Raw genomic sequence first — 20,264 nt, forward strand, 5'->3', positions numbered from 1 at the left:
GGCTCACGTTCAGCTAGCTGTCTACAAAAGACCCTCAGGTCCTTTTCTGCAAAGCTGCCTCCCAGACAGTTCTTGTTCTCAGCCTATACTGTCACAAGAGGTTCTTGCTTCTCAGGTGCAGGACTTCGCACTTGTCCTTAATGAATTTCACAAAGATCTTGTTGGCCTACTCCTCTAGTCTGCCTGTGTCACTCAATAGCAGCTCAGCCCTATTGACTGCTCCCGCCAATTTCACATCCTCTGCAAACTTGATTGCCCCACCAGGTCATGGATAAAGATGTTAAACTGGTTCTGTCCTATTTACTCTGTTACAAACATTAATAGCGGTAGAAAGTCTACTTTTTAGGGCAAATCACAAAAAATTAAAAAGAGTTTCCAAGGCTGCCACTCTCACTAATTTATAGAGGTGAAGGGGAAAAAAAACAATGTATACTTTTAAACCAGTTCACGTGCTATCACTCTATGATAGAGAACTGAGGATCCACCTCTAATTATCTTTTGTTTTCTTTCCTTATTTATTCTGCACCACTCCTCCTGCTTTTTAAATGTAAACTACATTTTAATCCTCCACTTTGGATTATACTCTCTTGTGTGGCTGCATAAATGGCAAATGGTGAAACATCTCATTTATCTTGATCACTGTCATTAACAAAGCATCAGGATTCTTGTTCCAGCAGTGCAAAGCTAGCAGAGTTTTAAGCTTCTTTGCATATATAGAATGACTTCTAACACCTGATGGATTTACCTTCATGACAAGTCAAAGCTAGAGCCAGCTGTCCAGGACTATGTCTAGAAAGCTTCTGCATAACTCCAAGGAGGGAGACTCCATAACCTCTCTGGGCAACCTGTTCCAATTCCCGGTCTCACACACACAGTAAAAAAGTATTTCCATACGTTTGGAATGAACCTCCTGCATTTCAGTTTGTGCCTGTTGCCTCTTGTCCTGTCACTGGGCACAAATTTCTCCTTGGACTATGTGGTAAAACGCCGCATAACTTCGATACTGCATTAATAAATTATCAAAAAAGGGCAAAATATTTACAGCATTTAGTTTTTGGCAATACCTGCTTGTTGTCTTGTTCATTTATTTTCTGCTGATTCTCAGCTGGGAAGCTTCGATGCTTTGCCTGAAAGAAGAAGAAAAATCTCTGTAACATATGAACTTAATCAGTCATTGCTGTAAATATATTATTAGTTTATGAAGGGTCAGTGTCATCTCTGTAATGCTATCTTCAACAGGCTGACTTCATTTCCATAACTGCAGTCCCCTATGGAAAATTAAATTTTAATGATCATAGAGTAAATCTACACGGAAAAGGAACAGCAGTTGCAATTGTTCCACTTACATGCATAATTGAGCACATCCAAGTTATTTCTGGTCCAAAAATTGAGTAGCCATGTTAGCATCATGCTGTGACAGAAATAACGTGCCCCAAATGTTCACCAGCTGGGGAATACTCCTCCAAGAGGCTGGTGGCATAGAAGCCTGAGGTAGCCAAAAGTTTGAGTGGAACTGCCTAGATTTTCCCTTAAAATGATCATGCTACAAATAACAACAACAACAAAAAAATCAAATATAAGGGCAGATTTTCTCTGAACACCATTTTATGATAACTTTTGAAACAAGTGAGGTGTACTTAAATAAAAGGGAGTTCTAAGCATTTTCTCTTTGCTCACTGTGTTCTTGCAGAGCAATATCAAAGGATCTCTGCTCTTTTCAGGCCAGTAATTTTCAGTGACCTCCTGAACTGCAGTAAACTCTGAAAGGTGCTCTCTGTCTCCTTAGGAAAAAATGGTTCTTTCTGCTGCCTTTGAGCAGTCCTCTTGTATCTGTTCCTTGTTTCCTTTGGGAGATTCCTCATCTGTCTTGTAGTGCAAGCTCCCTAGCAGTAACAACTTTCCTCCTCTTTATATGCCTCCCATCACTCTAGATACTTTTTTAACAGTTGCTAAGTCCATCACTGCTCTCTCTCCAGACGGGTTCAATGTGGCCACTAAAAGTCAAGCACATGACATTTTTGCTGCTGAGACACATTCTTTGTAGCAGTACATTATTAATTGTGACCAAAACAACAAAATAGATCTTCATCAGTGATTACATAATTTCTCAGTTATTGCTGCCTCCTGTACAGAAAGCAGCCAGTCGATACTGTAACTGCCTTGCTTCCATGACATGATCAGTGATCACTTGATCCCTATACTGGGAAACGGAAATCTCTGCTGTCACAATGACCAGCTCTCTGACCTACAGTCTGTCTGAACATCTACATGTAAGAAAGCAATCCTGCCAAGAGAACTGTGGAGTAACAATCTTGTGATCACTTACAAGTTATCATTTACAAAACCCACTTTCCTTCCTTTCATTCTTTTTTTGCCTTTTACTTCTGCACTTCTCTGTGCATCTCAAATTATAGATTTAAATTCTGACCAGTCACAGGTTTGCAAGAAGGCTGATCAACTTGACTGCAGCTTATTTAAACGTGCCATTGGAGCTTCTTTTTTTTAAACAGTTCCTTTCTAGCAATTTAGAAGTGTAATCAGTATTATAATAGAGTGAGAAAAAAATAGCTTTAACAGGTAAATCCTAAAGCTAAAAAGCTTTTGACTTTTTCTCGCAGGCCAACAGAGCTGTTTCATATCCATTAAAAATATCAGTCTTCCCTTCTCCCAACTGTCTTTGTTTTCTCCCACTCTCTGACTAAAGGATTATAACTCCTCACCAACTTCAATTTCAAGCACTCTCCTCTTATTGCTAATGCTACAAATATCTGTCTCCAAGAGGCTTGTTATATTTTATCATCTATGTTTGTCTTAGCAATGAATTTGTCCAAGGATAGAGGCAGCTGCAGGCGGAAGAAACAGACTGAAATTAATCAAAGATTGGAGCTCATAAATAGTATCAACAGCCAAAAATTAATGCAACTTTTCACCATTAATTTTCAACAATAATTAAAACTGAATCCTACCAAGTCTAGTTATGATTTTTTTTCCATTGTTATCTTGCTCTGTTCTTGCCGACATGAGCTCAAAATGACAATCACATTTCTGCAGTTAGAATTTATTGTACGTCAGATGAGCTGCAGTGACTGTTTGCAGGAGTGTTGTTGGCCTGTGACAACTGTAATTTGATGCAGTTTAGTTCACTAAAGAAGAAGGTTCTAAACTCTGTGTCCTAAATTACCAAATATCTATTTTACTACACAAGGCAGAGAACATTTTCTGCTGAATCTAATTTAACTTAAGATTGCATTTGTGCTTCTAGACCCATATTATTCACATACCTGATCTTCTCGTTCAAAGCCCGGTGCTTTTGGATAGCTAGATGTTGGTGAAGAAACACCTGATGCACTAGACTCAGAACACAAAACGCCATTTGCTAATGATCTCTGTCTACAAAGAGGTCCAAGGGGTGATAAAGAACTACTGCTAGCAGAACTTGATGTTACAGTTGGACTTGCAGAACAGGAAATCTGTAGAAGACAGAAAACAGTGTCTAATATATTCTATGATATTTTTTTATGTTCACAGCTACAATCTCCCTCTGTAACACAATCAGTCGAAATTATAAATTAATTACAGTCTTATGTAGATACAACACTAACTTTGGTTTATTTATACATGGTTTTGGTATTTGCTTAAAAAAGTAGCAGATCACAAAAGTAATATGGAGCTATTGTAAACACACAGACTTCAAAAGGGATGCATTTGTACACAATAGAACACAGCCTTGTTTGGTCCCTAGGCACAAAATGAATCACAGGTGGAGATTAGCTAATGGATAGTAATTTACAATAAAGGAATACTTGCTTTCTGACAACCCTGATTCCCATTCATTCATATATTTCTTAATTTACAGTTTAATGCAAGCATTATACAACATTTCATGCTTTTAAAAGAATTCATCCGGATCAAGCCAAGCGTTTAAACAAGAATAAGACATTTAGAATCTTGGCAAAAAGCATCTCAATACTGGTTTGTAAGTCGCAAAAGGCTGTTTTCAGATGTTCTTTAATATTTAAATATTTATTGAATAATAAATTAACATTTTAATATTTTTAAATATTTCTGAGTTTATAATTTTTAGTTCTGCTGTACATTTTCCAGAGAACTTTAAACTTCTAAAGTAAAAGGATTAAGCTGAAGGTACAATCTGTAAGTAGGTCTGGACATTTTTTTTGCTAAAAGTACAATTCTAATCAGCCTGAAATTTATGAACTCAGAGCGCCAGCATCCTACAATAATATGTCTGAGTAGAATTGTGGACATTGCTTGTTTCTACATTTTTTAGTAAACTTTTCAATTTTCTTAAACTAGATTTATAACTAGACACACAAAGGCAGTAGGGAAATATCTGCATCCTACATTTATGCCTAACAGCCCCGTGGTGAGAACACTCAGTGATGATACACATTTCAATCCCTTCAGTGCTTGTTTCGGAACAGAATCTGCCAGCTCTCCAGGGAACCAAACTAGTCAATACAAGAATGGGAGTGAAATTCTGCCAAAGTTGTTTTGGTTTATTTAAATACAACATACACACTAAATCAGACAGGCTAAATAAGAATAACTATATAGTTTACTGTTAAACTCTCAATTTAGAGTTAATACTAACCCTTAATTTTACTCTATACTCCAAAGAATGTGAAAGTATTTTAAGCAAATCAGGATTTTAACAAGGGACATCTCTCTCCCCAGTACAGTATAACCTCAAAATGTCTCTCCTGAGCAGCAGGAACTTCAGATTCAAATTCCTGTAAATCAGGTAGAGGACAGACACAAACCTAGATGAGGTCTTAACCCTGGACAGAAAAAAACCACTTCCAACAAATGTAAGCCCTATACTCGCTGAAGATTATTACCTATGCGTTCACTCATTCCTATCCCTGCAGAAAATCTCCTGTCACAAACCTTATCTGTGTGGAGTTCTGTAACTGTATTGCTTGTAAAATCCAAAGATGGCTTCTCTACACAACTGTTTGAAATGTATATATACTCTGAGACCTGACAGAAGTAGAAGAGTGGGCATCACAGCACAAATAATTAAACTGACAGCAAAGGGTTACTCGGACAAAGTGCCTTCTGAAGTCCAGGGCTGAAGAATTCATGCTTTGACCCCATGCTTGTTACAACATGAAACGTTTCTGTTACTATTTACTCTAAATCCAAAACTGAGGACTGCCCCTGTGCATGGTGATGCTAAGTTTGCGCATTTTTTCAGCTCTAAAATACTGAAATGCTTTCTTTATTCTAGAGAGAAAAAGAAAAGGACACTGCCAGCAAAAAAAAAAAAAAAAAAAAACGAACTATTGCTCTTAAGTGAAATTAAAAAAAACCCATGCTAAAGTATTCATACTCTGTATCAAAATATTTTGAAAACTTTTTATGAATAACATAGTTACATTTTGTAAGTACACTTAAAAACGTACTTCTGGTAGCATGAGGCTGCTTAATGCAGCAGACAAATATGTAAGATGAAATGACTAGACAGTGAAGGCAGACTAACATCCAAAGTAAGATACTAATTTAGATAAACTAATGACTCAATTTAAGGATGAGTTCCCTAATCTCCACAGAATGTTTCTCAGAAGCGTATTTCATGTCCACTCCTTCAGGTAGGCAGGTAACACAGATTATTTTACTGATATGGGAAGACGTACATCATGGCTGCTCCCCTACAATGTGACCTCATGAAGATCAGGGGAAGAGGGAGGAAGAAAGATGGCCATTATGGATTACTTGTCCTGGAGGGCTACCTGCAGACAACAAAGCCGTAAGTGGGGAACGATGCCCTTGTTCACCCAGAATTACTGGGCTTGAGGTACAGACTTACTGGTCAAGATCAGACGGTTTCAGGTATGTAGACCACCATTAGATAAGTCACTCCTGTGATTCTTCTGGTTACGGCAGGTATCAATGGTGGCATTAACAAACATACATATATATATGTAATCAGTAAGAACTTACAATACAATTTTGTGTGGTTTTGCTCTGAAAAACTGAACCAAACTAAAACTATTCCTCAACCCCTAAGATGCAGACAGCATTATCTGATTACATTAATGTTTAGGCTTTTGGTCTTAATCTCTGAAAAGTTCACCAAGATGACAGTAGATAGACATAGCCTCTACTCCGTCTTTTGTATTCTTCAGAAAAGTTAGTTAAGTTTTAATAACTGTATTACACAGTGCCACAAATATAGTGTGATTCAACTTGCAAAGAAAATACAAAGAACTCATGCAGATAAAGCGAGAAAAGAAAATGGGTCACATAATGTCCACAGTAGGTTAAATGCACAAGCAAGAAAAAAAAATAAATTTCAAACCTAGCCTGAATTTACAAGCCAACTACATAGAAAAATCACTCTCTTTGGTCTGAAGGTATTATTATACATGACCCAGCAATGTGCGTTTGCAGCCCAGAAAGACAACTGGTATCCTGAGCTGCATCAAAAGAAGTGTGACCAGCAAGATCAAGGAAGGTGATTCTCCCCTTCTACTACACTCTTGTGAGACCCCACCTAGAATACTGCATTCAGCTCTGGGGCCTCCACCGTAAGGACACAGACCTGTTTGAGTCCAGAGGAGGGCCACAAAGATGATCCGAGGGCTGGAGCACGTCTCCTATGAAGACAGGCTGAGAGAGTTGGGGTTGTTCAGCCTGGAGAAAAGAAGGCTCCAGGGAGACCTTATAGCAGCCTCCCAGTACCTAAAGTGGGCCTACAGGAAAGATGGGGAAGGACTCTTCAACAGGGAGTGTAGGGATAGGATGATGGGTGATGGCTTTAAACTGAAAGAGGGTAGATTTAGATTAGATGTAAGGAAGTTCTTCACTGTGAGGGTGGTGAGGCACAGGTTGCGCAGAGAAGTTGTGGACACCCTATCCCTGGAAGTGCTCAAGAACAGTTTGGATGGGGCTTTGAGCAACTTGGTCCAGTGGAAGGTGTTCCTCCCCATGGTAGCGGGGCTGGAACTAGATGATCTTTAAGGTCCCTTCCAACCCAAACCATTCTATGATTTAGAATCGATTTTTCCTGGCAGAAAAGGACCTGGGAGTGTAGGTCCACAGCCAGCTGAATATGAGCCAGCAGCGTGCCCAAGAAGGCCAATGATATCCTGGCTTGCATCAGAAAGTGTGGCCAGCAGTACTAGGGAAGTGATTGTCCCCCTGTACTCAGCCCTGGTGAGGCTGCACCTCAAATACTGTGTCCAGGTTTGGGCCCCTCACTACAAGAAAGACACTGAGGTGCTAGAGCATGTCCAAAGAAGAGCAACGAAGCTGATGAAGGGTCTAGAGAACAAGTCCTGTGAGGAGTGGCTGAGGAAACTGGGGCTGTTCAGTCTGGGAAAAAGGAGGCTCAGGGGAGACCTTCTTGTTCACTACAACTACCTGAAAGGACACTGTAGCAGCATGGGTGTCGGTCTGTTTTCCCAAGTGACAGGACAAGAGGAAATGGCCTTAAATTGCACCGGGGGAGGTTTAGATTGGATAGTAGGAAAAATTTATTCACCAAAGGGTTATCGGATTGGAACAGGCTGCCCAGGGACTTGGTTGAGTCACCATCCCTGGAAGTATTTAAAAGGCATGTGGATATGGCACTTAGGTTTATGGTTGGACTTGATGATCTTAAAGGACTTTTCAAACCTAAATGATTCTACAGTTCTACCCCCTGTCTGCCCCTATACCATATGTTTATCTCCCTAAAAGAACGTAAGAAATGCCCTGTTGGGTTGGACCCTGACAAATATCCTGTTACCACAACAGGTGAGAGGAGATGATATTTAGGGTGAATACCCAATTCTGGTCCTTATCTGTGGTCATCAAAGATAATTCTTGAGGCAGAGAAAGCAAATAGAGGATTTTTCGAACCATCTCCCTTCCCTCTGTGAGACACTCCTCCAGGTCTGGTGAAGATGCTCTGGTCCAAAATGTCCACATTGATCAGGACCCTCTTCTTGTAAGAAATATCTCCTCTACAACTCAAGTCTAGGTGGAGTCCACAGAGAAACCATGATAGGTTACACTGCCACTCACATGACAAGGAATAATTTATTCTCACATGTTCATTCATCCCTTATGGGATGAATGCTACAGTATACCCACAAGATGACTGCTCCTGTATCTCTCATGATCTTTGCAGAGTGTGATACAAAGAACATCTGAGAAATGTCAAGAAACCTATCACTAGAAACAGCCACACAACTTAGTGCAGTATTGATGCCAAGATGGTGAGCTAACATGTATTTTGTGTCAAGAAGGACTTGCGATTCACAGTTAACATGAAGTCAAATGTCAGTACTAACATAAAATGAGTGTGATATTGGTATTGGAGACAAAAAGAGTGCAAGAGGGAGAAAGGGAAACTATCAATGCTTAGTTTTTGTTCCTCGATGCTGCAGAATTTACATTTTGTTATCAGTGTTGGAATGAACAGCAACGTCCTCAGCACTACTGATGCTAGGAAAATCTACTGCCAACTGTTAGTCTTTTTTTTTTTTTTTTTTTTTTTAAGGCTTCTTTTCCTTTATTAAGACGGAAGCACAAATAACAGAAGCTAGAATTCATACAGTTTCTGTAACTCTGGAGGAAGTCTTCAACATGATCTTTGGAAACTGCTCTACAAATGTAACTTAAGATTTGTGGCATTTGATTTTCTGAGTGTGGGATAAAGAGGCCCAACAGATTTAAGTACTCTTCAGGAATGGGTCGCTCCTAAAAATGGGAATCTGATGTGCTGTGTAGTCAAAGACATAAGCACAGGAAGGACACAGTCCAACCCCTAAGGATTTCGTCCACTTTAATTAAAGACCAGTACTTGGTGACATTCCTTACTTTACAGTCTCAGCTGTAAATCTCCTCAGATTCATTTTTAAGCTTAACTAAACACTGCAGTTGGATACATTTCCAATTACCTCTCACTTTCACAGAGGTTACGAAAGAATAACTTTTTCAATTTTGTGTCTTTGCACAAGGCGACAGAAGGATGCCTGAACATTTCTGACACACCACAAGTCAAAAGATGACAACCTTGCCTTAAGAAGGGTCACAGTCTCATGCTGTAATCACACAGACCTTGGCCTCTTAGATTCTTACGAAGAACTCATTTGTCACTATTCATCACTGCAGCTAAATTGCTTTGAAAAAGAGCATGTAGAACAAATAATACATTCTATCCCTTGGTTCTTGCCCACCATAGGCCTTGGCTTACAGCTGAACTTTTACAAAGAAAATGAGGAAACATACGGCTATAAAGCCAGTTTTATTTCCTATGAAAATGGCAGCTTCTTGAGTTTCCTTATTTGTGTTATATTTTGTGGCTTTAAATGTACTGTGGAGGGGAAGATGACAGGAAGAGGAAATGTAGGTGTTTTTAATTAAGCTGTAAAACTGATTTTGCTCTCAAGTAACTTAATTCCTTCCTACAACCCTCGCTGTCTCAGAACGCTAATTTCACAGTAAAAAAAGCATGACTCATCACACATATGCACGCATAATCAAACTCAGTTTCATTCTCACAGCTTAATAAACCATTATTTACCAAATGAGTGTGGTAACTGATCAAAAGCACACGGTCAAGCCATCCTAATTATGGAATAAACCAGACAACTTGAGGCTTAATGAAAGCAGCAGAACGTTAGAAATGAGTCAGCAACCGAGATGAGCTATGAAGGCACACAATCATTACAGTGACTGGGCTGACAAGCACTGACTTCTTAACTGTGCTAACTTGAATGTGTGATCAAGTACTTACACATCTTTGATAAACTTGATAAAACAAAGATGATGCCGGTTGTCATGTGTTCATCCATTGTGAGCAACATATATCCTCTGTAAATATTCAGTCTTTTAAATACATCATGGACTCCAGGCATAACGACATCATAGCCAAAATTTCTATCCTTTTACTCTTCAAGGGAAACTATAATTTATTGTTCTGAGCCTAGAAGGGCTAACATACGTATTCTATAATTGATACACGCAATTAAGCTTTGGTGTATCTCCTATTTCAACTCCAGAACAAACAACAAGTTTTCCTATTAATTTTGCAGTGCCACAAACTCAAACAATATCTGCAGACAAATTTTGCTCTGTATCATCAATGAAACTTAGGTACACTGCAGTTAGGTACCAGTAACACAGAGACCTGATGTACGAAGAACATCAGCAGTATACTCCTAAAGCATGAGCTAAGCTTGTTTTAAGGAGAGGCGATAAGATTCTTGACATTTTTGGGCTGATAAGCTGCTCAAAAGTATATGCCTTTTGTATTGATATAACAACGCTGGAAAGCTATTCAACCAGCTAGATAAACCAGCAGCTATGACTATGGTTGCATGCACTGAGAAAGCCCAGTTAATCCAATTCTCAAGGCACTATGAGAAAAACAGACATAGAAGACCATTTGGGTATGTTAAATTGCCATGAATTTGTAGGATATAAATGAAAAGAGTTGAAACGAAGGGATGAAATTCAGGTGAAGCAGCAGCTTATGGTTGAGAATGATGCATATGTATGAGATGCAGAGGACTGCATGCCAGAGATTATTTTGACTGAGGAAAGGGGTAGATAGCAGAAGTGACTGAGGAAAAAGGGTGTATAGCATACTGGATAATGAAACATCACATAGCTGAAGGTTCATGGAAGGATATGCAAGAAGTAATGGAAATATGAGTAAACATGAAGAAATGGTAACATAACCAACTTGAATAACCAAGTAGGGCATCGAAGTTTAAATGTTGCAAGCAGTGTACCTGAAACAAGCTTTTCAAGACTTGTATGCACAGAAATATTCAAGAAACCCAGTCTACTATCATTTCCCATAACCAAGGAGTTCAGATACATTAATTTTATCAGTGCGACAGAAGAAACAATAAGGAAAACCCTCTTAAAGTTAAATAAAGAGTGAAAGAAATTAATATCATAAAAACAAACGGTAGGAGAATGAGTAAAAAGGAGTGTTCCCTCTGGCATTTAGATGACGCTGAACACAGCACAAAAGAATAGTAATGGTTCAGAACAAGCAGTAAGAGCTGAAAGTAGAAGTTGCTTGTGTAAATGCAGCTCCTAAAGAAGACACACAGGACTGGGAAAAGGATGAGTGAATTTGTTGCTGCAATGCATACAAAGACTCCAAATCTTACTTAAGGCACTTCACAGCGCTGATGCAATATGAGAAAAATTGGTATGCCAAGAAAGCCAATCTAGGACTTGCTAGAGCAACACAACAAAAAGAAAGATAAGAGGTGATGGCAAGTGTGGAGAAACAAGTAGTTTGAGAGGAAAACTACAATCAAGGGAAATACTGTACCACACTGGGTAAACTGCACCGTGGAGGTTAAGCACATTTAGATTATACAACTGGCGGAGTACAAAGCAAAGGGAAATGCAAAGACAGATTGGAGAAAAACAGTACTACCACAGATCCGGTGAAGGGACTGACAAAAGTATAATGTTAGATGCTTCAAACTAGAAGGCAGAACATGGAGGTAAAGAAACACAGATGTAGAAGCTCTCCATGGAAACTGAACTCACACTTATCAAAAAAGGCTGAAGAGTAGATTATTTCCTGACTGAAATGTTAAGGAAAGATACAGCAGAAAAATGACTGATGACAGTCCAACTGACAAGGCTACTTAGATGAAGACATAAGAATACAGTATAGGCAAGATAAGAAGGTATATATCTAAAACAGTTATACAACCCCCCTCACTATCAACCTGGATCATACAGAATCTTAATGGACTCATTCTTCCAATAACATTTATATATAAGGCAATAATATTACCACATTATAGAAATGGGGACCTAAGCAACTTGCTCACAGCCAAAGAGTAATTTTATGATTGAGCGGAGAACTGAGTTTAGGTCTCTCAAGTATTACATCATCCTTTTCCTGTAGAACCAAATCAAACTGTAGGATACTCCTCCACCGTATTATAATAGGATATGTGAAGCTTTGGAAGATGAACAGAGATTTTGTTTTGAAGACACAAAGGAAGAGAGGCATAGAAAATTTAATTTCATCAGGACAAAAACTACTAAAATTAAGTTTACTGAGGGCCAGTATCTGACAGTGATGAGAATGAAGACAAAGGAAATGACAGAAAGACAGACAGCTTATTGGACCAGAGAAAAAACACAAACTATGAGCGTAAATAAGTTGCTGGGATATTGAAAGTGAGGGGAGTGAGGAAAACAGACTGACTACTTAAATATTAAAATTAAGCAATTTACAGCAGATTGAGAAGGTGAAAGCAAGAAAGCAACAAATCTCAAGAATTAAACATGGAAAACCAGACCAACCTGCTAATGAAAAAATCAGGAACTGAATATTCAAAAAAAGAAGTAATAGAAGTACATCAAACAATGTGCAGGTAAGTAGTCAAGTGAAAGAGAGACAGAACATTTTGTCAGACATCAGAAAAAAGGTGGCCACTTGCAATAAAACTTCAAGTAGAAAGCACAGGGGAGGGAATAGGGTCAACTTTTCCATTCTCACACTTGAACAGTAGTACAGGCAGAGACCCACTAAGCATGGAATGGTAAACGTACACAACATTCATCAGACTCCTAATGACTAACAGAAAAATGCATGTATATGGAAGAAGATTCCCTGTAGCTGTAGGGCATATTAGAATAGTTAAGTGTTTTCAGCTGTACCTAAATCATTCACGAAAGGCTAAGAAACTTCTAGGAGAAGAGATACTTTCATGGGTCTCTGCTGAAAGCTCCAGAACCTTAGCAACAACAAAATTAGCTTCCTAAATAAAAAGGCAGAACCTCTCTCAGAACCTTTCTTATACAGAAGCAGACTTCTGCACTGGGAACCTAAGATAAAATGTAGGCATATTAGTATCTTTACTCTCAGTCTACAGGACAGCACTATGAAGCTACATGAAAGAAACCCAGGAGTTTTAACAACTGCACTATTTATTGGCACTTCCTTTTAAACATTATTTAAAATATGTCCTTTTATTTAGTTTCTAACCAATCAGTATAGATCAACAGTGCTGGAAAACTAGAAGTGAAAATTCTAGGAATAAATGTGTGTGTACTTATGACTCTGCACTGCAAATGAGATAAGGAAAATGCAAGTAAGGAGAGGAGAAGAGAGATGTCACTATCCTTACAAATTATTTTGCAACAAACGTAATACCTTGCAAAAGGATCTATTCCAACAAGTAGTAAAAATGAGATAATGAAAGCTCTGCAATGTATCTTCCCCCTTCCTCTCTCCCATCCTTAACTGTTAACTTTTGCTAATATAAACTACATTTATTACCCTTGTAATCAAACACCTCTCTGCTATCAAACACACTGCATGTACTGCACCACTGTAAGAAGCTTTAAGTATAAAGCATGTTCAGGTAGGACATCAGTTCATTCCTAATGTTAACACATTAAGGCAGAGAAGAGGGCTGTGATCAGGCAAGATCTTCCATGAATGAAACCTTTCCTATAGAAAAAAAGAGACATGTAAATTAAGCTGTCCCATAGTTGTATATTTGATTCACAATGATGTTCCTCACTGTAGCATTCAAAATATTGCATCTAAAGAAAAAAACAAGAACAGAAAACACAAATAATACATAGTTAAATCTGGTGCCAAGGGCAGACATTCCATTTAGGCTTACAGTACCAGTTAAATATTACTGCCTGACATTTACTATAGTTATTGTTTTTTTCTCTTTTGCTGAAGTAGAAAGAAATAAAAACCAGACGTTTAAGAAGTAAAATAAACATTGTATATTGGCACAGTGATAATTATTAGTAACTTTTCCAGAATTATTTACACTTACATTTCCAGACTGCCCACTGCTATTTGTAATGCTGTTTGTGGAGTTAAGACTGCAGCTCCATTCATTTGCAATTCCTACGCTGTCTGTTGAAAACAGGTGAGCGCCTGGCTTTGATTGACAACCAGTTTGCAGTATGACTACATTCATGGTGTCCTCTGTTGAAGGAATCCCCAACAAATTACACACAGATTTGATACTTAGCTGTGTGAATTTAACAATTACATACCTAGTACCAAACACAGCACCTGTCACATGGAAACATCAATCACACACAAGAAATCTCTCTTTCTTCAAATATAAGCATAAAGGCAAAGTAAGAATAATATAATTAACCATTATGTATTTGTGGCTACTAACAAATGTGATACTCTTATTTACTTGCTCCATCAAAAACTGGTGGGAGGTAAATCAAAATTCGTATGTTTAAAGTATTCAAGATTTTGCTTTATTTTCCAGAATATCTATCACACAAGGGTTTAAACACAGCATTTTTAGAACTCCCGACTGGAAAGGTAACAATGGCATCTGTTTTCTTTTTTCAGTCTAGAACCAACTGACTTAATCATAAAACAGTTTGAAGAGAATATGGGACTAGATTTAGACTTCTAGTTTTACAGGCACATGATGAGTTAACAAAAAATATTTACTTTAGTAAGTAATTACAGTTAATAACATTCCTCACCTCATAACGCATGCACACAAGACATCAAAGTAAGGAAGTCAGGACTTAAACCAAAATCGCTTAATAAATTGTACAGGTACAGCAAGAATTTTTTCATCTCTAGCCACTACTGCATTTCTGAAGGGCCAATGACAAACTAGAGTTAAAAATAAAATTTAAACATTTCTCTCTACTAGAAACAATAAGTAGCTCTGACAGAGTGTACAAAAGTACAAGCCATTGTGGAAAACAGAATGAGTACGAGGTATGTAGACATCTATCTTCACTGGAGATAGCACAGCTGAGGATTGTTTCTAATGATGTGGGGGTCTAAAATCTAGCATTTGACTTATCACAACTCCATGGATTTCTTAGTATACAGTCCAATGCTTTACCAAATACTTCCACTATTGTATAAATTACAAAAATAGGGATGTGGCTTACAAAAGAGAAAGGAAAAAGCTACTAGTAAGTACTGCTATACACACAAGTCCAGTCCAGCCACACCCAAAAAAAAACCAAAAAAAAAAAAAAGGAAAAAGAAACCATAGGGATTGCAAAGATGATGTCACTAGACCCCTGCTGTTCCTCCTACAGAATGAGAGTGCAAAGAACAATTGGGAAGACAAAAAAAGATGCGCTGACTTTTTGTCATTTACTCTCACTTCAATTACATATCATGTCATTGCACAGCTGCTTGCCCAGAGCACGTCCAGTCAGCCATCTCATGTCCGGTCAACCCTCACACTGTCATAGGAAAAGCACCACCTGATTCATGCTCTCTCTTAAATCTTTATTAGCTTTTTTTCCCTGACACAACCACATACTTGTCCAATATTCTATAAATGAGTGTAAGTAGTCATATTACACTAAAAGGGTAGTATAAGACTGGTTTTCAAACATTTCACAGAGAAATAATTTCTCCTTTCTCTTTTCAATGTATTTAGGGAGAATAACATGATTAGTTCTTGCTATTTTGCTTATTGATGGTAAGGCAGACAGACACATTAAATTCAGAATGTGTGCTTCTACACCATTCGAATTTCTTCCAAGAGTGAACATCATAGTTTGTGGCCAGCTGCACAAAAGTTACAAATTCTACAGTGTAACCCTTTCCCAGTCTAACCATATTTTCTCAAAGACCTATAGCTGTCGTATGTGTTTGCAACCCACAGAAAAGCAAGTATCACATGGTGGCCTATCTTACAGCGCTCACTGAAGCTCAGGGAGCTTAGGATAGGGCCCTCAAAAAGAACTTTTTAATGCCAGTGCAGTGGCGCTTCAGGGATCATGTATCAGTAGCCTAGGATGTTATGCATAGGACTGTTCTCTTTATGAGATACAACTTTTTCAGCTATATAGCCTCCTTAGAATTTGCACTAACACGGCTTGAGTATTATGAATATGAGAATTACCATGGTCAGGCCAGGCCTGGCCTGGGGAATTTCATCTTTCATGAAGTCAGAAGTAAGTTTTTTCATTATTGCAATCTCAGAACCAATAGACGAGACCAGTCTTGGATGAACAATATGAAGGCAAATGCCTTCAGTAACAGAAGCTGTTATACAGATGTGTTCTTTGAAGTGTTTCCAAATTCTTGCTGGCAGAATTTCAGTCTGCCTGTGTTTGTTTTAAAAAAAAAAAAAAAAAAAAAAATCTATTTTTTGTTAAGGTGCCAGTTGTAGTCATGCAGTCAGTAGACAAATTAGTGCTACAGGGAGGTGTTCATTATTTTAAGAGAGTCCATTACTGAAGTGTCCCAACATACCCTAGCTACTTTCTGTTTTGCAAAGTGTGTCAGGGAGATATGTCAGATCCCAGTACTTCTCAGGATCAGGTGCCCTCCCTCCCATCACTGCAAAGTGTCTTTGGAACTACACTGGACCTAGGGCTTCAGCCAGTGGGGGAAAAAAAACAATGAGTGACATTTATAAGACAACACTGTCTGCAGTCAGAGCCTCAAGGGAAAAACTGTCTTGGAGGAACAGTATTATTGCTCATGATCTTCACAAAGGAGGGAAAAAAGGGTCAGCTGGTTCTGAGGAAGTCACTGAGGGAAGACCAGGAACACTGTTATAGTGTATGTGTGCTTCCACAAATTGTTTCACACAGAATGATAAAAATTGCTGAGATACACGTATGAATGGTGGGAGATCTTCCTCTATCCATTCCACGTAGCTAGGCCTTCACTGAAGTTAGGTGGAGAACAAACACCCATGATTTGTGATTCAAAGAGATTAATGAACCAAGAGTTTCATGCTTTTCATACCGATCATAAGTTCTACAGCTCCGAAACCATTTTCTCCCCCTTCCTTAATACAGAATAGACAGAAATAATTTTATTCCACAGAAATAAGAGTCAGAATGTCAGAGCTGCTGAACTAAGCTTAAAGCTGTTGCCAATAGCAGAAATGCACTCTTGATGATAGTAACCAAACATCTAACTTCTGATGGACTATTCTGACTGCCAGAGATAGGGGATGGGTACTGTTGCAAGATTTCAAGTTCATTGGTCGAGATTTCCTGCTTACAGTTTTCATTTCAGAGGATGCAAGCCAAACAGTTCAAGAGCATGCTGGTTGAGCCACATATGTCTCTTCTGATGGACATAAAATTCCGTCTAATGCAACTACGTGGAGAAAGTTAAGCTGCTGCTTCTCAATTAGCACTGCTAACATGTTCAAAGTCTTAGGAATTCTCTAGGAGTTCTGGAGATTACAAAAACTCATCCTACAGAGTAGAAGAAAGAAGAGGGCTTGGGTAGAAGGATTAGCAACGGATTAGAAAGATATTCCTTAGGGAGAATAACATCAGTGATTTGTTAAATTTGGACTTTCCTTCAGCCCTCTTTATCTTTTGCCTAGGCAACACTTAACTTTTCCTTAGAGATGGAAATTTTCTTTATTGTCAATGACAGCTTCCTTCGAGAATGATTCCTCTCACAGGAATCAAGCATCAACTGGACTGTTAAAGATACTAATGATCAAGACACACAGAAGTAGATCATGATGGAGTCTCAGAAGAACTCCAGTCTCCAAGAGCTCTGCTGAGTTTATCCTGTATACTCTCCATGTTGGAGAGGCAAGAAGGCCGACAGCATTCAGTATGCTCTGGAGGAAGAAAAAAGAGAAAATGTAGTCTTCTTCCAGAGGAGTTTTGGAGCATGTCACAATTATACCATGCTACATGTATGCAGAAAATTTGTTTAAATCATACTCTTTCAGCTGTTTCAGGAATGAAAAAACTTATATCAGATAAATAGAACAGTAAACTCAGTGCCATAAATTACTTCTGTAACAAAACGTGTATTTTCACACTTTCGCAAGTCAAAGAAGTACTTACCAACTCTGGCAAACAGTGAAAGACTTGATTTAGGAGATAGCCCCAACAGCATGAAAGCAAAGGCAGTGAGCTACTTCTGATGTGAAGAAATAGTTAATACTGACTCCATTGCCATAATGTTTTGAAGAATTGCTAGGTCTCAGAATAATGGGCTTCTTGAAATAAATACAGGAGGCTATTTATCCTTCCTCTTTGAGTAACAGAAACCATGAAAAGTAAAATTGATCATCCCACAGAAGTTAAAAGACAAGCTGACCATACCACAGATTCTCAGAAACAAGAGCTGTGGGCAGCAAGAATGACTCTATTCACTGAAAGTCTTTTAGGTAAGCAAGTGACACAACAGACGATTGTATAGAACATCACATTTGCCTAGATGGGTTAGACAGAGAGAGAAGACTACCATTACTTATCATTAGAGAATCATAAGATAAATACTACTGAATAGCAGATATTTGGAGGTTTCCAAAATTGGTAGGGTCTGTAATCCCTTTTCCATCTCTAGAAGCAGAAGGCAAAAAGTAAGATAGGAGCAGACCTTTTTTTTTTTCCTTTTTGAAGAACATGAGGTTTTACTGACTAGATAATCAAGTAAAAACTACATAATCAAAAAATAAAAGATCTATTAAGAAACCAGTTACATAGAAATGCTTCCAGTTCTGCCTTGCATCACAACTGAAAAGAATGAATGAATAGTTGCTGCAGCAACTGCACACTTCAAATTCTGAAGTGCAGGAAGCCTGCAGGGGTAACCGAAATTGATACTGCTATTAAAAAGAATCTGATGGTGCATACCCAGAATTAATCTGTGTAGATGGATACTGAAGAACTGAGTGCTCTCTTGGAAAAAAATGGTCCCTCTTCCCTTCTTCTGTATATAAGTTTAAATGCAGTGAAGATTCTATGGAGGAAAGAGGACAGCTGACATAATTTTCTCTGTGTTCTTTTTCATCTTAGCTAAGGCCCTAGTTCTGCAAATACTTGCAAGAATGTTTAACTTTTACCTGAGAAGTTTACTATAGGTTTCAACAGGACAGCTAACATATTTTAAAAAGTCAAGGTTGTATATACAAAATTGACAAATCAAGCTCTGTTACAGGGACAAGCTGCATTTGTAAAGAAAAGTACCTCCTGTTTTACTGCTGATGCACATTTGATGCAAATGCAGCAAGTTCCCATAGCAAAGTATGGTATTAGAAAACACAGAATAAATTTCTAAAAACAAGTGACATCAAATGCCATTGATGCATTAAAATTAATGATGTTAAGTCACTTCTGTTACTGATGCTTACAAATGATTGTTCACTTTTATGAACACTGATACAGAATAACAGTTTTCTTACTTACTTTCAACATGTGCAAATGCACAAAATGGACCACGTGGGCAGTAACCTGTTTGGCGCATGTCATTGCACTTTGTAGATTTATATATCTAAAGAAAACAGAAGGGTGGTTAACCTAAACGTACTTGTTACATAACAACAAAATAGCTAGAAAATTTCATAATCTTTAAATGAAAAATTCTGAATATTTACTAAAAATATGTACTACATGGTTTACTCAGAAAATCCAGTTCTTACAATTATTAAAAATCAAATAGAAGAGCAGAATTTTAAGAAAAGCAAACCTGAGACAAGAGAATCTTAACCCCCTTCTGTATAATAATAAATAGTAAGTAAAAAGAATAGTTTAGAAAAGCAGTGTTTAAACTGCTTTTGTTTTCCATGTTGTATAGAAACAAGTCAAACATTGGGAATCAAATTTTCAGTCATTTATACCACTTTTAAGAAATCTTGCAGGAGAAATTATGTATGTAGTCGCGCAGCTTACACAGCTGAAAAAAAAATGTCTTTTTCAACACAGTTCCTTCGTTAGGACACCTCTAATATTCAAATCATCCTAACATTCGGATGTCATTTTCTAACCTGACTGGGTGCATAAGAACACAAGTAACACTGACTGTTCATGACAGTAATGATTATGTAAATTGTTAGTAAGATCCAGATTCAGTTTATTGCTCTACCAGGATGTTGATCATCTTTGGATCTCACAAGGCTGGGAGAAGGGGTTGACATACTATCATATTAGAATAATATTAAGAACCTATTTAAAAGCTTATAGATTCTTTAGAAAATTAATTCTGGTGATGTGCAAGTCTGTGGCAAATAGCAGAGGGATCTTTTTTGGCTCCCCAAACCCTGGTACTGTGGTCTTTGGCTTTCAGTGTCAGTTGAGTGATTCATGACTCAATAAGTAATAATTCTTAGTTCAGAATGCCACTTTGGCACTTTTGCATATGCTGTTTAAAAAAATGTTTAACTCGGACTTCTGCCTTAGAGCAAACATGTAAATTGAAACTATGCATTAAAAGAAAAAAAAAAATCAACAACTAGCTCCGTAAGCTCTTTATTCTAGAGGTATAGTAAGCATCTTATATAAATTTCCCTCTCATAAGTGATTTTGAA

General features: G+C 37.9%; 1 protein-coding gene across 4 annotated transcripts in view; it reads right to left on the bottom strand.

Annotated features, from left to right (window-relative positions):
- UNKL (unk like zinc finger) overlaps positions 1-20,264 on the bottom strand; it is a 56,032-nt gene that overhangs the window by 20,062 nt on the left and 15,706 nt on the right. For 3 of the 4 annotated variants that reach the window (XM_042798488.1, XM_032987575.2, XM_032987574.2), the window contains 4 exons: positions 19,147-19,231; positions 13,797-13,951; positions 3,282-3,470; positions 1,065-1,127 (listed from right to left, as the gene is read on the bottom strand). In XM_042798488.1, coding sequence (XP_042654422.1) covers positions 1,065-1,127; positions 3,282-3,470; positions 13,797-13,951; positions 19,147-19,231 — 492 coding nt within the window. The remainder of the gene's footprint in view (positions 1-1,064; positions 1,128-3,281; positions 3,471-13,796; positions 13,952-19,146; positions 19,232-20,264) is intronic. The other variant, XM_032987577.2, reaches the window with a different exon arrangement.

The sequence above is a fragment of the Tyto alba genome, unplaced genomic scaffold, assembly GCF_018691265.1.
Source record: "Tyto alba isolate M040663 unplaced genomic scaffold, T.alba_DEE_v4.0 Super-Scaffold_28, whole genome shotgun sequence".
NCBI classification, from domain to species: domain Eukaryota; kingdom Metazoa; phylum Chordata; class Aves; order Strigiformes; family Tytonidae; genus Tyto; species Tyto alba.